This window comes from Hippopotamus amphibius, chromosome 17, assembly GCF_030028045.1.
Source record: "Hippopotamus amphibius kiboko isolate mHipAmp2 chromosome 17, mHipAmp2.hap2, whole genome shotgun sequence".
NCBI classification, from domain to species: Eukaryota; Metazoa; Chordata; class Mammalia; order Artiodactyla; family Hippopotamidae; genus Hippopotamus; species Hippopotamus amphibius.
Window position 1 is genome coordinate 11,529,543 of NC_080202.1, and position 16,653 is coordinate 11,546,195.

At 57.8% G+C, this 16,653-nt stretch overlaps 1 protein-coding gene across 1 annotated transcript; it reads left to right on the forward strand.

The window, feature by feature from the left end:
• The first annotated feature begins 294 nt into the window (after positions 1–294).
• Positions 295–15,323, forward strand: P2RX1 (purinergic receptor P2X 1). Its single transcript, XM_057714259.1, has 12 exons — positions 295–431; positions 9,679–9,826; positions 10,132–10,203; positions 10,645–10,714; positions 10,974–11,070; positions 11,384–11,464; positions 11,712–11,853; positions 13,651–13,778; positions 14,220–14,310; positions 14,577–14,642; positions 14,995–15,096; positions 15,208–15,323. Exons 1-12 carry the CDS (start codon positions 295–297, stop codon positions 15,271–15,273), a joined length of 1,200 nt encoding a protein of 399 aa, XP_057570242.1. The 3' UTR covers positions 15,274–15,323.
• Positions 15,324–16,653: the final 1,330 nt, after the last annotated feature.

Genomic DNA, 16,653 nt, shown 5'->3' on the forward strand with positions numbered 1-16,653 from the left:
CCGCCCCCATCTATCTTTGGGAATTTATTTGTCCACAGGCACAGCTGGCCCACAGTCCATCGCCTGCCAGGGGCCAAGAGCGGCTCTGACCAACCAAGGACTCTCCCTGCCAACTCAAGGGCTGCCGACTGACCTCTGACTCCTGACCTCTGACCCCACCTGCCCCACCCTGCCCTTCCTAAGGGGCTGAGACACCCCTGGAGCTCCGCTGTAGACGTGGGTGTGGACGTCCGGCTCACCCCGGAAGCCGAGGCTGCGCAGGGGGCTCGGTTCTCAGCCTCCAGCCCGGCCGCCATGGCGCGGCGGCTGCAGGACGAGGTGGCTGCCTTCTTCTTTGAGTACGACACCCCCCGGATGGTGCTCGTGCGCAACAAGAAGGTGGGCGTCGTCTTCCGGCTGATCCAGCTGGTGGTTCTGGTCTATGTCGTTGGGTGAGTCTGGGCCCCGCCCCGCCCCCCTCTGGCCCCAGCCCCCAGCCCCGGGCCTGTCCTCCAGGCCCCGCGACGCTGCCCGTCACCCCAAAGAGCCCCTCTCTCCACGGGCTGTCATGCTTCCTGCCAAACCCTTCTGGTGCCACTCACAAGGAGTGGAAGCCTTGCTGACCCACTGCCGAGATGGGGACGCCGGGACGAGGGGCCGCCCTGACCCCGGTCATGTGCTGAGCAAGAGGCAAAGCCATTGGGCTCTGAGGAGCTGACTCACTGCTAACGGTTCCCTCAAGCGGTGGGAGGCATCGCACGCCAGGGTCCCCGCCAGCCCTGGCCAGAGCCCTTCCACCTCTGACCTCCCAGCTGAGCCACGCAGCTCCTGAGAGACGGAGGCTGCACCCCCACTTTACAGCCAGAGCGGGACAGGCCCTGCTCCCCCTGCCCTGCCTCAAGTAGGGGCATCCTGGGCTACTTGAGACCCCAAGCAGAGAAACCTTCACATTCGGGACACCTGGTGCCTTCGTGGTGGCATGTCACACGGAGGTTGGAGGTCGGTTCTGGTCCCGGGGATGACAGCTCCTTTCCGGGCATCGTGGAACCTTTCCCACTGTCCTAGGGGTACAGGGGTGAGAGTAGGTGGCACTCCTCTCTGGGCTGCTGTTCTGGGGCCCATGCAAAGGCCATCTTCCTGAACTCGGTCTTGGCAAGTGCTTGACATCTTCCTGGCTGTCTTGGCAGCAGCTTGTGTGATCACATCTATGTGTGGTGCGTGGGTGTGTGTGAGTGGTACCCGGAGCTCTGTGTGGGGTGTACGTGCCCTCATGTGTCTGGTCACAGGCCTATTGGGTGCGGCTGCTGGTTGTGTCCCTGGGGTTGTGTGCCCCTGCGTTGGGGGCACCGTGTCCACTTCGGTGACTCCACAGAGGGCTCCTGGAGGCCCCAGGGCCACTGAAGGTTTCACGCCCTCCTGGGGGGTCTGGGCCACCCAGCAGCCCTGCCCTTCTGGTCTCCATGTTCCCATTTTGCTGTGAGACCAAATCAGGGCGGACTGACCAAATGGTGACCACGTAGTCCTTGCTCCCCAAAGGGCTTCTGGCATCCAAAACAGCCTTCCCTCTGGCCCATCCGGCCCCCGAGGCCTCAGAGCTGGTCAGGCAGAGCCAGGGCCACGACCTGGCCCTCCGACACCTTTCGGCCTCTGCCTCCCTTCTGTTCACGAACCAATTTGATATCTGCAGTGTCATTGAACTTGTGAGGGTAAAAGATCCGGAGGAGAGCAGTGGGGTCCCCAGGTCACACAGCAAGTCAGCGCCAGGCCCCGTTAGAACTGGGGCCTCCTGGTCCCCGGCCTTGGCTCTGCCTTCTCCCTGGCCCTCCTCACAAGGGCTCCGAGGACCCTTCTGATGGGGCACTGACGTGCGTCCACCATCAGCCACACTCCTGACCCTCCAGGGAAGAGAGCGCTTGCCCGCCCAGGCCCAGCCCCTCCCTCGCCCCCACTCCGAGAGGCTGGGAGAACGTTGTTCCCTCCGTGGCCCCCGTGGTTCCCTAGTTCTGCTCTCGGGTCAGCACTGGGACTGTCAGAGGGAAAGGGACCGTCCCCCCACCGCCCCACCCCCAGCTGCAGCATGTGCCCCAAGCCGCCATCCAGTCCTGAGCCCATGCCTCCAGCGACAGGGACCTCGCTACTTCCCGCCTTGCCTTCCCCCCTCCCAAGACCGCACTCAGTTTCCAGATGGACGTGGCCATCTCAGTGTCGGTGAGACGCAGAGACACTGAGGGATGCAGCCCGGTTCTCACAGCTAGAAAGAGGCTGAACCAGGATTTGAATCCAACTGTGAGGCCCCACAGTTGGTCTTGATATCCTGGAATGGAAACATGCTCAGAGAGGCATAGGGACCCGCCCAAGCCACGAAGCGGAGAGAGGAAGGCAGAGTCCCTGCCGGGCTCCAGCCGGCGCTGCCGCTCCCGCTGTCTCTGGCGCCCTCGTCTGGCCACTGCCCACCACTGCACTGACCACTCCGCTAGGCACCCACAGCTGTAGAGCAAACCCAGCCTGCACTGGGACTCACAATCTCAGGCCTCAGTTTCCCTACTGTTCCATGGAGCAGGGGTGGGGGACCCTCTAAAGACATTTCCCACGGACTCAATAATTTGCTCTTTCCTGAGGAAGGATGGCCTTTCATTAATTACCCCCCTGCTTCCCAAGGCCCCTGTCTTTCTGACTCTCTGATCCTGTGGGCATTGCAGGCGGACAGAGGGGAGCATAGAAGAGCCAGACACCCAAACTCCAGAGACGGGGGACAGTCCAGATGGGGGGTGGGCAGACACAGAGACAGAACTGGACAGGGGGACAGACATTGGAGCACAACACTCAGATGAAGAGAGAGGCCCTGAGGCTTAGCGGTGGAGACGGGGTTACTGAGACAGAGGCAGAGAGGCTGAGATGCTGAGAACCCGAACAGACTCAGAGGAGGGAAACTGAGGCTGTGTTCTCTGTCGGTCACGCTCTCCCGGGAAATCGAGGGAAAGTGAAGGGAGCAGGTGGGGCTGAGCTAAGATGTCCCTCTTTCTGGCTCAAATTAGGATGGTTAATTTGCAGTTAGAGCTGTCTCCTGGGAGGGGACGAGCTCTCCATAATTGGAGGTGTGCAGGTAGTGGGCTGTCATCCATGAGCTCGCAGGCCCATTCAAGGGATGTGCTTGGACATGTCCCTGCCTGGGAGGCTCTGGTCAGGGGAGGAGAGAGGTCTGGCTATGCACACAGGTGGGTCTCAAGGGGACTTGTGAATGCTGCTTGGGGAGGGGAGCCTGGGAAGGCTACCTGGAGGAGGTGGCACAGTGGTGGAACCTGCCCTGAGCAGAGACCTGCTCTTGGCTTTCCTTCGGGCCTCCTGTTCACTGCTACACAGAGCTCGTGAGATCACATGCCTCTGATCCTGGAGGGCACCAATCAGAGATAAGGAGAGATACTAATTACTGCTGGGCGAGATGCAACCAGGGACACTTCTACAACATCTCCTCTGTGCCTAAGGCTGTGTCGGGTTCCCTGGGACAGAGGTGGGATACAGGGTGGGCAGGGGGAGAGGGAGCTGCTGAGGCTGAATTAGCTGGAATTTCTTGGTTCCTAGTGACAGAAACCCAATCAAAATGGATTAATAAGGAAGAGTGGGGTTATTCTTTGGCTTGTGTAACTGAAAAATCAATGTGAGCTTCAGGCCTGGCTGGATCCTCCTTTTTTTTTTTTTTTAATAAATTTATTTATTTATTTATTGGCCGCGTTGGGTCTTTGTTGCTGCGCATGGGCTTTCTCTGGTTGTGGCGAGCAGGGGCTACTCTTCGTTGCAGTGCACAGGCCTCTCATTGCAGTGGCTTCTCTTGTTTTGGAGCACGGGCTCTAGCCGCTAAGGCTTCAGTAGTTGTGGTACATGGGGTCAGTAGTTTTGGCTCTCGGGCTCTAGAGCTCAGGCTCAGTCGTTGTGGCGCACGGGCTTTGCTGCTCCTCGGCATGTGGGATCTTCCCAGACCAGGGCTTGAACCCGTGCCCTCTGCGTTGGCAGGCGGATTCTTAACCACTGCGCCACCAGGGAAGCCCCTGGATCAACCTTGCTGAGGGTGCACGAGATATTCTGCGGGAAGGTGAGGAATTCAGGTTGGTCCCATTGGGTTCTCCGAGGAAGCTAGCCAGGATCGCCTCTTCTTGGCTCTGCTTTCCTCTGTGGACGCCTCATCCTCAGGCAGGCTCTCTGTCCTCAGAGTGGAAAAATGGCCACCAGCAGTGCTGGGGCACAAGAGTGTCTCCTCCTCCAGGGTTCCAGCAAAAGTCCGGCTCTTATTTCCTGTGGTCAGGTCATGTGCCCATTCCAGAACCAATCATTGTGGCCGAGGAAAGGGAATGTCCTGATTGGTGGAGCCTGATTGGATACCCACCTTGGTCCAGGCACTCCTGCTGGAAAGCAGAGTGTGATCAAAGGTCCTGGGGCAGGGAAAGAACAGCCAAAGAGTCACTAGGGCTAGGCTGGGGGAGCATGAATAGAGCTAAGGGAGAGGAGGTGGAGGAGTGAGCCGGGCCACTGGCTCAGGGTTCTCAATGCTGAGCTGAGGGACGTGGACGTTCTCTGCAGGTGGTGGGGAGCCATTGGAAGGGTGTCTAACAGGGGAAGGCCCAGGGCAGGCAGGTGCTGGGGTGGGGGCTGGGGGGCCAGAGGCAAGACAGCTCTTCACAGAGGCGGCAGTGATGAGAGGAGAAAGTGAGGCCGAGGCAGAAGCAGTGAGCGGGGAAGACAGGCCATCATCCCGGTGGGCCCTGCACGGGGGGTGGCCGTGGCGCAGCTTCTGCCCACCGTGGCTGCAGTGGGACGTGAGCCCAGCACGGCCGGAGTTCCTGACTTCTCAAGAGCAGTGGGAAGTTGGAATGTGCAGGTGAAAGGAACATCTCTTGGTTTTTAGTAGTTGGCAACTCATTCAAAACATTTAAAGACATAAATCATCAGCCTGACTTGTCTTTGGACTGCATGTTCATTAAACTCTGAGCTCCCAGTGTGGGCCCCAGCTCTGAACACAGTCCCTCCTGGACCCGGAGTCTGGTCTTGCCCCTCCCCAAGGATGTTCTGCCCAATAGCACGTGGCCCATGGCTATACCCTATAGCACCACACGACCTGTCCTCCCGGCCCCCATGCCAGAAGGTGCCCTGGCAGATGCCCCAGCTCCTCGTGTGTCTCAGCCTCCCGACAAGAAGCCCTCTGGGTCCTTTGATGAAAGCCCAGGGCAGACAGGAAGGGTGGGGGGATGCAAAGAACGTGGGCGTGAGAGGGAGGGCGTCGTGTCCAGGCTGGGAGCTTGGGGGGTGGCGTGGGGGAGGTGCGCACGGCGCCGTCCTTCAGGATGAGAGCACCAGAGAAGCGAGTTCTGTGCAAAGAGGAGGCATTCGGTTTGGTCCAGTTGAATTTCTGTTTTGAGATGGATTTCACAGTTCATAACACTCATCCTTTTAAAATACACAAGTCGGTGGGTTTTAGTATAATCACAAAGTTGTGTAACCATCAGCACTAATTCCAGAACATTTGCTCTACTCCAAAAAAGAAGCTCCGACCCGTTAGCAATCACGCCCCGTTGCACCTCCCTACCCCTTACTTTTCCTGTTCTGGACATTTCACGTACATAAAATCATACAATACATGGCCTTTTTGTGTCTGGCTTCTTTCACTAAGCACTGTGTTTGCAAGGTTCATCTACGTTGGCCGTAACATGTGTCAGTTCTCCAGTACTTTTTTTTAAGTTATTTATTTTTTTAATTTTTGGCTGTGTTGGCTCTTCACGGCTGCACGCAGGCTTTCTCTAGTTGCAGAGAGTGGGGGCTACTCTTTGTTGTGGTACATGGGCTTCTCATTGCAGTGGCTTCTCTTGTTGCGGAGCACGGGCTCTAGGTAGGCAGGCTTCAGTAGTTGCAACATGCAGGCTCAGTAACTGTGGCTCGCGGGCTCTCGAATACAGGCTCAGTAGTTGTGGCACACGGGCTTAGTTGCTCTGCGGCATGTGGGATCTTCCCGGACCAGGGATCGAACCCACGTGCCCTGCCTTGGCAGGCGGATTCTTCACCAGTGCTCCACCAGGGAAGCCTGTCTCCAGTCCTTTCTATGGCTGAATAATATTCATGGTGTGGAAATTCCACACTTAGCTGGACATTTGGGTTGTTTCCACTTTTTGCTTGTGAATGATGTTGTGAACATTCGGGTGTAAGTTTCCGTGTGGACACATTTTCAGTTCACTTGGGCATTCAGTTATTAGGAGTGGAGTTGCTGGGCCAGATGGCAATTCCATGTTTAACTTTTTGAGGAACTTCGATTGTCTTCCAAAGGGTCAAGTTGGAGGTACCTGTGAGAAGTCTGGGTTCGGGGGGGAGGGCAGGGGGGAGGAATGTGTGTTACCAAACAGTTGGAGACGTCAACGTTTATACAAGTTCTCTGAGTGCAGAATTTTGGTTTGTTTCGTTCTTTTCCGTATTTTTCATGCCTAGAACAGTCCTTGGCACATCATAGGGGTCCGATAAATAAATATTTGTTGAATGACTAAATGAATGTGTGGAACGGAATCTCAGAGGAGAGGGCAGAAGTGGAGATAGAAAATCGGGGACAAAGTGTGCCTGCAACAGCACACAGGGTTCTGCCTGGGCTGAGAATGGCAGCCAGGGGAGGGGGCAGATCGACATTTAAGGAGGAATCGGTGAAGGGGGACCAGAGACCACAAACAAATAGGATTATTTATGATGTGCTCGCTGCACGCCAAGAACTGCGTTCATTTCCTTAAAGAGAAGTCATGGGAACATCCTCCAAACAACCACCTAGACCCTTTTCCCTTCCTGGAGCCCAGCACGCGGCTCCGGGAGTGGTAGAGGCTTGCTTGTAAATGTTTGTTGAATGGGCAGCATCTTTGAGAGAGTTGCCTTCACTTCCTCTTACGGAGAAATCCAGGGCGCAGAGAGGTTTAGTCTTCAGCCTGAAGCCACACAGCTGGTGAGTGGCGGCGCTGGTACGTGAACCTTGGCTTTTGTGACTCCAGAGGCCACACTCTCAGCCCCTCCACCGTGTGACCTCTTCCACAAGGGGCTGATGGAGAAGAGAGACCAGGAAGGGGTGTTGCTGAGGATAAGGAGGAAAGAATGGGAAAGAGAATTTCTGGAAGGGGAGGGCCTTCTGAAGATGCCGGTGTCTTTGGCATGAAGCCCTCTTGGTGGCCTTCCTGGCTTGGTGACCACAAGACCAGGTCAGGGTGAGCATGGCTTTGGAGGGGCGAGCCTGGTGCCATGGTCATTCTGGTATTATCAGAACCAAGGTCACTGATGTCAGATGTGGGCCCCCGGGACGGACAGCCCCCGGGGGCAGACGCAGCCTGGAAAGTCTGCATCAGCCCCAGGGCACAGCCTCTGTGTGGCTCCAGGCAGACATGTTGGTGCCAGGCTTCTCAGTGGAGGAGGCAGAGTCCTGGGCTGGGGGCGCCTCGAGCTTGGGGTCTGCCTCTGGCTCGGGAGGGACACTCCTTCAGGCCTCAGTTTTTCCATCTGTACTGTGAGGATTTGGTTTGGAGCAAAGAGAGAAATGCTGCTAGGATGTCAGGGATGGAGGCGCCAGGAGGCAGGCTGGTGACCTCTCCCGCAGGGGGTTCAGGATACAGGGCAGCTCCCCATCATCCCCCCACCGCCAGTAGCAACTTCCAACCTGGGCATGGAGCTAGAGGCGTTCCTGGAGGAAGGAATCTAAGGAGAGTGGTGACTAGGTGATGCTCCTCCTTCCCTGATGGGGCTGGAGGCCAGGAGGCAGGCTCAGGACAGTGAACACCTGGAGCCTTCGTCTGGCCTTACATGTTTCCATCTGTGACCTGCAGGGGGCAGCAGTGACCACGCTTAAGCTTGGGAGGGGTTGTCTGAGCTCCAGCTCCAGGCTGGGGGGGAGGGCAGGGGTGGGGGGGGGGATGGGGGATGGCAGGGAGGGGGCTTGGAGAAGGAGAGGAATGGACTATTGGAGGGGAGAGGAGGACATTGGTGGGCTGCCTTCCTGGGGCCTGGAGCAGAAAGACAGCCCCCAGAGAGCTAGCAGTGACTGGGAATAAGACACCTGGAGAATTCTGTCATGGGGCCTGAACTCTGGGGGAAAGAAGAGGGACTTTGAGCTCTGTTTGGACAGGTGGGCTAAAGGTAAGGTGAGGGGTGGCAGGGACAGAAACACACCTCCCCACAGTCAGCCACAGCCACAGGTGTGCTCACAGATTTGCCCTGGAGATACACAGCTACGCACTCTGTTGGGTACCATGGACACACACACACACACACACACACACACACACACACACACACACGCACACACACAGAGTTACAATGAATCGCCAAGATTCTTTCCTGAAGGAAGGGAACCACACCCTGGAGAGAAGTGTTATCCAGAACTCTCATTTGTAAGCAAAGGAAACCAAACCCAAACTGGCTTAAATAAAGGAAAATAATTTATTAGCTCGTGTAACTGAAAGTACACGAACTGAAGTAGATATTTCTACATGCTTCAGGTATGGCACGATCCAGGTGCTCAAACAATTTTGTCAGGAGTCTGCCCTTCTCCATCTCCTGGACGGGCTTTCCCCTATGTTGGCTTTGTTCTCAGGCTTGCTCTCTCTGTGAGGCAACGAAGATGACTAACCATAGTTTTGGTCTTGTAGCCACCTTGCTTAGTCACCCAACAGAGAGGATGTCTCTTTCCCAGTAATTCCCAGAAAAATTCTGGCTGCATTGCTGAAACTCCTCGTGGCTGTGTGCCCACCCTTTAGACCCACTGCTGTTGTCAGGGCAATGGAACATAGATTGGCAAGCCCTGGTCATGTGCCCCCCACCATGGGGCTGGGAGGGAGACTGACCCCACTAAACCTCCCAGATTGAAAGTGGAGAACCCAGAGGAACAGGGGTCCTTGATGCTGGGAGGGGAAGGCCAGAATTTCCCGAGGAAGCGGGGACGCCTCCAGCCTGAGCCACTCCCATAAGGGCCTCAACTTGGGGCCAGATGCCATGAGCCCTTCAGAGGGCCACTTGCCCCTCTGGTTTCCCTTCCCAGTCAGTCTCCCTCCCCAGGAGCTCCCAGCATGGCTGAGATAATAGTAGCTAAGGTCCACACAGCACTTATCCCATGCCAGTTTCCATTCCAAGTGCTTTTACAGGCATTAACTCACAACACAAGCACTATCAGTACTATTATTTTTTACATTTTACAAGGAAACTGAAACCGAGAGGGATTGAATAGTTTGCCCCAAATCGTACAGCCTGTGAGATTCCAGCCCAGACTCTTGGGCACCAAAGGCTAGGCTTTCAGCCATCATCATACTCCGCTGTTTCTCAGTGGGAGGAACTCAGGAAGGAAGGAGACAGGGATGAAGATTGGAGTCCAAGAAGCTTGGCCTCCAACAAATCCTGTTCTTGGAAAAGGCGCTGAAGCAGATCTTCAGGGGCTCTGCTCCCTGGGAATTGGTATTTTCATAGTGAAAAGAATGTTGGAACTCCAGGCACAGGCCAGCAGCAGGAGACGGGTGAGGATTTCCTGCCTCCAGCCCAAGATGTAGCTTTAGGAATAGAGAGTAGCTCACAGACTGGGGAGGAGAAGGCAGAAGACTCAACCTGTCCAGCGGCTGCCAGAAGGGGCAGTGGCCCACCGCCTCCTGCCATCCTTGAATGGTCCCGCCCAGCTCTGGCTCCTCTGCCCCTCTAATCCCCCTGCAGGTGGGTGTTTGTCTACGAGAAGGGCTACCAGACCTCCAGCGGCCTCATCAGCAGCGTGTCTGTGAAACTCAAGGGTCTGGCTGTGACGAAGCTCCCAAGCCTGGACCCCCAGGTCTGGGACGTGGCTGACTACGTCTTCCCAGCGCAGGTGAGCTGACCCGAGGCGGCACCTCCGAGCCGCAAGGCGTGCAGGCTCAGAGCCGGGTTAGGCTCTGGCCCACTTCCCTGTGGGACTAGCCTAGCTCCTCTCTCTCTCTCTCTCTGGGCCTCAGTTTTGCTGTGAATGAGGGGCAGAAGCTGCCTCGTAACGTCACTCCACTCTGATGTCATGGGGTATGGAGGCCGCTGAGTGTCATGTGGGTGCTGGGGGCTCGCGAGGGCCGTGCTTGGGTTCTCAGGCTTGTCTCCCAGCTCAGAGCCCTGCCTCCCCCTCCCCCTGCCTCTCACTTCCAGGGAGACAGCTCCTTTGTGGTCATGACCAATTTTATCATGACCCCCCGGCAGGCTCAAGGCCACTGTGCAGAGGTAAGGACGGTTGCCCAGCCCCCTTCTTGGACCCACAGGGAAAAATAACACGGAAGAGGTGGTCCCCTCGGGCACTGGAGGGGAGGCCAGACAGGCTTCCTGCGGGGCTGCAGGGGCGGAATTTCAGGCCTAGGTTCACACAAAGTAACGGCCCACCGCTGGCAGCGTTGAGGCTTCCCTCCTAGCGGGGTGCCAAGCAGGGCGCTGAGCCTCGGCGCCCGCCCAGCCCCCCGGCCCCAACCTCCCCACCCCCTGCCCGCTGACACCCGCACTGGGGCAGCTGGGCACAGCCCACAGGGCTGCAAGGAGGCTTGAGTAACGGTCACCCCCGAAGGGGTCTGAGACGCTGCCCCACACCCTCCCTAGGGCCGTGGGGGCGGGAGGGGGTCTTCCCAGGACCCTACCCGAGGGGCCTGAGGACCGCAGCTCTGCCTCCCCCAGAACCCGGAAGGGGGCACGTGCACGAATAACAGTGGCTGCACCCCGGGAAAAGCAGAAAGGAAGGCCCAAGGTAAGGTCGGCCTCCTCCTGTCCCCCTCCACAGCCCGTCCGCTCCAGGCTTCCGCCACCAGGAAGTCCTTCCTGCTCTCTCCCCTCCTGCCACCCTGAGCTTGGCCTCCCCGGTCCCAGACCCAGCCACGTGTCTGTCCTCAGGCTTCTGCTCTTGGGGGCCCCATCCCTGGGGGCTCCTAGGCGTGGGGCCTGGGGTAGGGGTCTCCTCTGCATCCCCAACTCAGGGTGGGTACCCAGGGGCTCCTCCCTCGCCCCAGGCATCCGCACAGGCAAGTGTGTGGCCTTCAACGACACCGTGCAGACATGTGAGATCTTCGGCTGGTGCCCCGTGGAGGTGGACGACAACGTCCCATGGTAACGCACGGTCCTTCCAGGGAGCCGGGAGCAGGGTCCCCAGCCCAGGTGGAGGGGCGTCTGGATCTGTGCTCTGGAAAGGATTTGTCCCCTCTTCTTCCAGCCCCATCCTCACCCCACTTGTGCAGCCCGGGCCGAAGATGCCCCAGCCCCTGGTCAAGGGGCCTGAGCGTCTGCATCAGAGCGCGCCCACCCCTCTAATGACCCAGGGAGATCCCATGGGCTCTCCCGGCCCCGTACACCACGCCCGGCTCTGGGGGGCACACGAGGGACTCCTGGGGAGGGGGCGCTGAGTGAGTGAGGTCTCCTCCAGCCCTGCCCTTCTCCGAGAGGCCGAGAACTTCACTCTCTTCATCAAGAACAGCATCAGCTTTCCGCGCTTCAAGGTCACCAGGTTCGTGGGAAACGTGGGCAGGACGGCAGGCGGCTCTCGGAGGCGGCTCCAGCTGCTCTCCACCTGTCACCGCGGTCACGCTGCACTCCAGAAGCTTGGCCTGGGTCCCTGGGGTGGGCTGCCTTCAGTCTCCAAGGGCTGTGAAAGGGGCATCTCCGGGGCCCGGGAGGGGTGCCCAGAGCTCCCAGGCGTGGCGGGTGCCTTCCCAGCGGGTATGCCGCCACCACCCGTGCCCTTGGCCCCGCAGGCGCAACCTAGTGGAGGAGGTGAATGCTGCCTACATGAAGACCTGCCTCTATCACAAGACCCTGCACCCGCTGTGCCCGGTCTTCCAGCTCGGCTATGTGGTCCAAGAGTCAGGCCAGAATTTTAGCAGCTTGGCCGAGAAGGTACGGTGCCAGGCGAGCGGGGTGGGCTGCGCTCCCAGATCCCCCGGCCGAAAAAGGCTTTTCAGGCCCAGTTATCCACCCCCCCCCACCCAGTCCCTGGTGTGGGCCGAGCATATATATAGATCTACCCCCCAATACTGGGGGCCCCTGAGGCTCAGGCCTGTGTCCTCAGCAGGGCCTGGCATGGAGCTGGCACAGAGGAGGTGCCCAGAATGAATGGCTGTGGGCAGATGTCACCTGGAGGTCTTCTCAGGGCCCACTGTTTGTTTGTTTTAAATATTGATATTTATTCATGTATATGGCTGTGCTGGGTCTTAGTTGTGGCACGCGGGATCTAGTTCTCTGATCAGGGATCAAACCCTGGCCCCCTGCACTGGGAGCGCGGAGTCTTAACTGCTGGACCACCAGGGAAGTCCCTGTTTTTTAAATACTAGACAAAAGCAGCTTAAATCCCATGGCCCATGGTCCTGAGAAATCCTGTGCCCTGCCCAGGGTTCCTGGGAATTCTGGAGGCTGGGATGCACACAGTCACGTGGGATTCCCAGAGAAGCGGAACCTTATGAGGAGCACAGACCTGTCTGACCGGGTTCAGATCCCGGCCCTGCGCTAATGAGCCATGTGACCTCAGACGAGTCTCTTACCTTCAGTGTGTCTGAGCTCTCGCACCTGTAAAGTGCGAGCAATAATAGTCCAAGTCTCACGGGGTTGCCTGAGGACAGGGGACAGCACTTCAGTGCCGCCTGGCCGGAGGCACCAAGGGTACGTGTTCCCGCGTGGCCCTCATCCTTCCACTCCGGTGGGATGCAGGGACGGAGATCGGCCCCTCTCTGTGACTTGGCACACCAAAACAACTCCTCACAGCACCTTTGTCGAGAGCAGGGGGCAGCAAATTTTAAACGGCCAGAACGTGGCGTCTGCTCCGATCACCCAGGTCAGCTGGTCCGGGGCAAAGGCAGTCACAGAGGATACTGAACAGATTTGGCCCTCCGGCCTCAGTTTGCCAACCCCTGGAGGGGGTTTACGCTGTAGCAACACACGGGACCGGAAAGCTGAATATTAGTCCTCCCCTTTCCTGACAATCTCCCTGCCACCCCCGCTAGGAACTTCTCCCCCATCACCATCATCTACAGGCGTCTAGCTTCCCACCTAGCTGCCCAGCTCCACGCCCAACTCTTTTGTTCAGCGCACCCCTGCCTTCCCTGATCCTTACCTTGCCCAGAGAAGCTTCACTTTCTCAAGTTTTCTCTTCCCAGCCCATGTCTTTACAAAGACTCACTCCTTAATTCAACAGCCATTTACTTGCCTCCGGCGCTGTGAGTCAGGAATCGGTGCAAATGAGACAGACAGCCCTACCCTTGTGGGGTTTCCAGTCTTGGAGGAGATGGGTTAATAAACACACAAAATAAATATGTGGTTACAGAGTGACACGTGTTCTAGTAGAAAACACAGAGGGAATCACAGGGGCATATTCTAGGCTGGGGCTGGTGGTCAGAGAAGGCCTCCCAGGTGAAGTGACCAAAGGATGAGAAAGAGGCAGCCCTGTGGGAAACGGGGGAGGCAGGGTGACTGCATGCGCAAAGGCCCTCAGGTAGGAAGAACCTGGTGTATTCTGGACACCGTCAGAAAGCTAGAGTGTGATGGGTGGGAGGTGGGGCCAGAGAGGGTGATGGGACCTCAAACCTGCAGCATTTTCTCAGTCTCTTCTCAAACAGACAAACAGAAAACAGCTGACACCAGCTGTAAGGCAGGAGTTCTTGATCCTAAATCCCGGATCTTAAGCACCTGTGTCCCTGGCAGGGCGGGGTGGTGGGCATCACCATTGACTGGCACTGTGACCTGGACTGGCACGTGCGACACTGCAAACCTGTCTACGAGTTCCACGGGCTGTATGAGGAGAAAAACCTGTCTCAAGGCTTCAACTTCAGGTGCCTGCCGGGCCCGCACCAGTGCACCCTTCCTTGGGGTCCCTTGGGCTTTTCTACTCCCAAAACCCCTTGAGGCCAGGTAAGTGTCCCTGGGAGGGGAGCAGAGGATCCTGGGAAACTCCCATCCTACTGGAATTGGCCAAGCAGGGAGCACGAGCTTAGAGGCCTGAGCCCTGTCCCCGGCTCTTGGTTCCCTGGAGGCCCACCTGGCCAGGCTGGCTGGAGAAATTGCCGACATCAGGAGTTAGGATGATGGTTGAATATAGCATTCCTGGAATGAGGTGTGGGAGCCTGCCGGCAATTCCCCCTCTATATAATGTTTGGGGGCCTGGGGCTGTCCTCATGGACCTCTAAGGGCTCCTGCATCCCTGATGCTCTGGGAACTCTGGACCCAAGACGGTTCTCCATCACCCTCTCCTGCAACCTCCCGCCTTCCCCAAGGTTTGCCAGGCACTTCGTGGAGAATGGGACCAAATACAGGCACCTCTTCAAGGTGTTTGGGATTCGCTTTGACATCCTCGTGGATGGCAAGGTGAGTGTCTGGTGTGAGGGGCAGCCAGAGACACATTCTTGTTCCTGCCAGTTTCTGTTGGGCATCTATGGTTATAGGCGACAGGAAGCTGGAAGGGCCTCATTTAGCACTTCTACTGTGGGCAGCAGGCTATGGGGTCAGCTAACAGTGGCGGGTGGGGACGACCCCTGACCCCCAGCCTGGGCTCAGGGCTTCGGAGGAAGGCCTTTTCCACCAGACCCTTCTGATTGTTACTGAACCCTTCTCTCCCCGGGCCCTGCCTCCAGGCCGGGAAGTTTGACATCATCCCTACAATGACCACCATCGGCTCTGGGATTGGCATCTTTGGGGTGGTAAGTGCTGAGGTCATGGGATTGCTGTGCTGGGGTCAGGGGGTCAGGCCCCCCCCCCCCCGCTTTCACACCTCAGCAACAGGTCTCCCACCCCCAAACCTGACTGCAATTGCTTGCTATTACTGAGCCCACCCCACCTCCCTAGACGCACAGTATGTCTGAGGAAACCGGGGTCCGGAGACGGGGCAGCTCCCACGTGGGAGAGGGCCTGCAGCGCCCACCCCCATCGGGACCTGAGGTCTGGGGAGGACATAGCTGGGCCCCCGCGGTCAGCGGAGACTGAGGTGGAACGTGGAGGGTCCTGTCCCTGCCCCCAGATTCCCGTGACCTATCCACTGCCCCCCGCCCTCAGGCCACGGTTCTCTGTGACCTGCTGCTGCTCCACATCCTGCCCAAGAGGCACTACTACAAGCAGAAGAAGTTCAAGTACGCGGAGGACGTGGGGCCAGGGGCGGTAAGAGAACTCCCTGAGTTGGCCCTTCAGGGGCCCCGGGCCAGCGCATCTTTGCCAGGGAACCGGCTGCTTCCCCGGGGGCTGACTTTCATGCCCGCAATGCTTTCACAGGGAGTGCGCGACCCCGCGGCCACCAGCTCCACCCTGGTTCTGCAGGAGAACATGAAGACATCCTGACCTCCGCTCCCGACTCCTACAGGATGCAGCCAGCGGGGAGCCTGGTGGGGTCCCAGCCAGGGCAGAAGGGTCTCCCCAGGAGCTCTCCCACCCTCTCAGCCAGGCAGACGCCAGGTTGCCAGAAGCTCAGGGTGGACTCTGGGAGAGACCTGCACGATTCTGGGCTCTGGTTCCAACTCTGCACCCCCACAAGGGAGCCTCACCCCAGCCTCAGCCACTCTTGGCCCAGGGCTTTGTGCATCCCCCTCTGGGCCCTCGTCCATCCATCCTACTCCCTCACGTCTCCAGACCTGTGCTCTCCCATATGGCAGCCACTAGCCATGGGTGACTATTTAAATTTAAATTAATTAAGATCGAATAAAATTAAAATTTCAGTTCCTTGAACTAGCCACATTACAACGGCTAAATACACACATGTGGCTAGTGGTTGCCCTATTGAACCTCACGGAACGTTTCCAGCATTGCAGAAAGTTCTGTTGGACGACTCTACTTGAACCCTGTTTCTTACTCGCCCACATTTCCCTGGGATGTTTATCGACAGTGCCTGCACCTGGGAACTCCCTGGCGGTCCAGTGGTTAGGACTCCACCCTTTCACTGCCAAGGGGCCGGAGTTCGATCCCTGGTCAGGGAACTAGGATCCCACAAGCCACGAGGCCAAAGGAAACAACGACAACAACAAACCCAGCGCTGGCAACTGGGTGCACCCCAGACCTCCTGAACCAGAAACACCAGGGCTGGTCACATGACCTGCAAGGATAGCAAACTCTTCAGGTTGTTTTCAGGACCTAAGTTTTAGAACCACTCCTGATCGGGTATCAGACTTAGCTGGGGCCTGCATCACCCAGCAGGTGCAGGCCTTAAGCAGGTGTGCGGTGTGATCACAAGCCACCCGGTGTCTCCTGCACCCTCCCCCATGTGCACACTCACCCACATGCACACCCCTCCTCCCATCCACACTGTGTGTTTGAACAGCTTGGGCCCTGCAAACGCAAGCATCTGAACACACCTACACCCCCGGGCATAGACTCACGGTCCATGCTACATCGCCTCCGTGGGGATGTGCTTCTCCTCAAGTGTGTCAGGCCAGGACAGCCCCTTCTGGTGACGAATCCTTACTCAGCTACCTCCGATCAGGGCCGGAGCCTCAGCCGAATCCCGGGCTCTCTGCCTGTGACCCAGCCCCGGCTTCTGAGGCCTGCCCGGCTCTGTCTAAACACAAGGTCTGGGAAATCAGGGGCTGGAGTATAATAAAAGGAACGGCGAATGAGTTCACATCTCTGCCTTCTGCCCTTTCTTCCCAGCCCTCTCTGAAACTCGGCATCCCTGGCTGTGAAACACGGGGCTAAGCTGAGCCATCTTTGAAGTCCTTCTGGATCTCT

Excerpts from the sequence above, each read along its gene's own strand:
- P2RX1 (XM_057714259.1), top strand. The coding sequence starts at position 295 with ATGGCGCGGCGGCTGCAGGACGAGGTGGCTGCCTTCTTCTTTGAGTAC. Across the intron at positions 10,204-10,644 it reads CTCAAGGCCACTGTGCAGAG|AACCCGGAAGGGGGCACGTG; the intron begins GTAAGGACGGTT and ends TGCCTCCCCCAG. Across the intron at positions 10,715-10,973 it reads AGCAGAAAGGAAGGCCCAAG|GCATCCGCACAGGCAAGTGT; the intron begins GTAAGGTCGGCC and ends CCCTCGCCCCAG.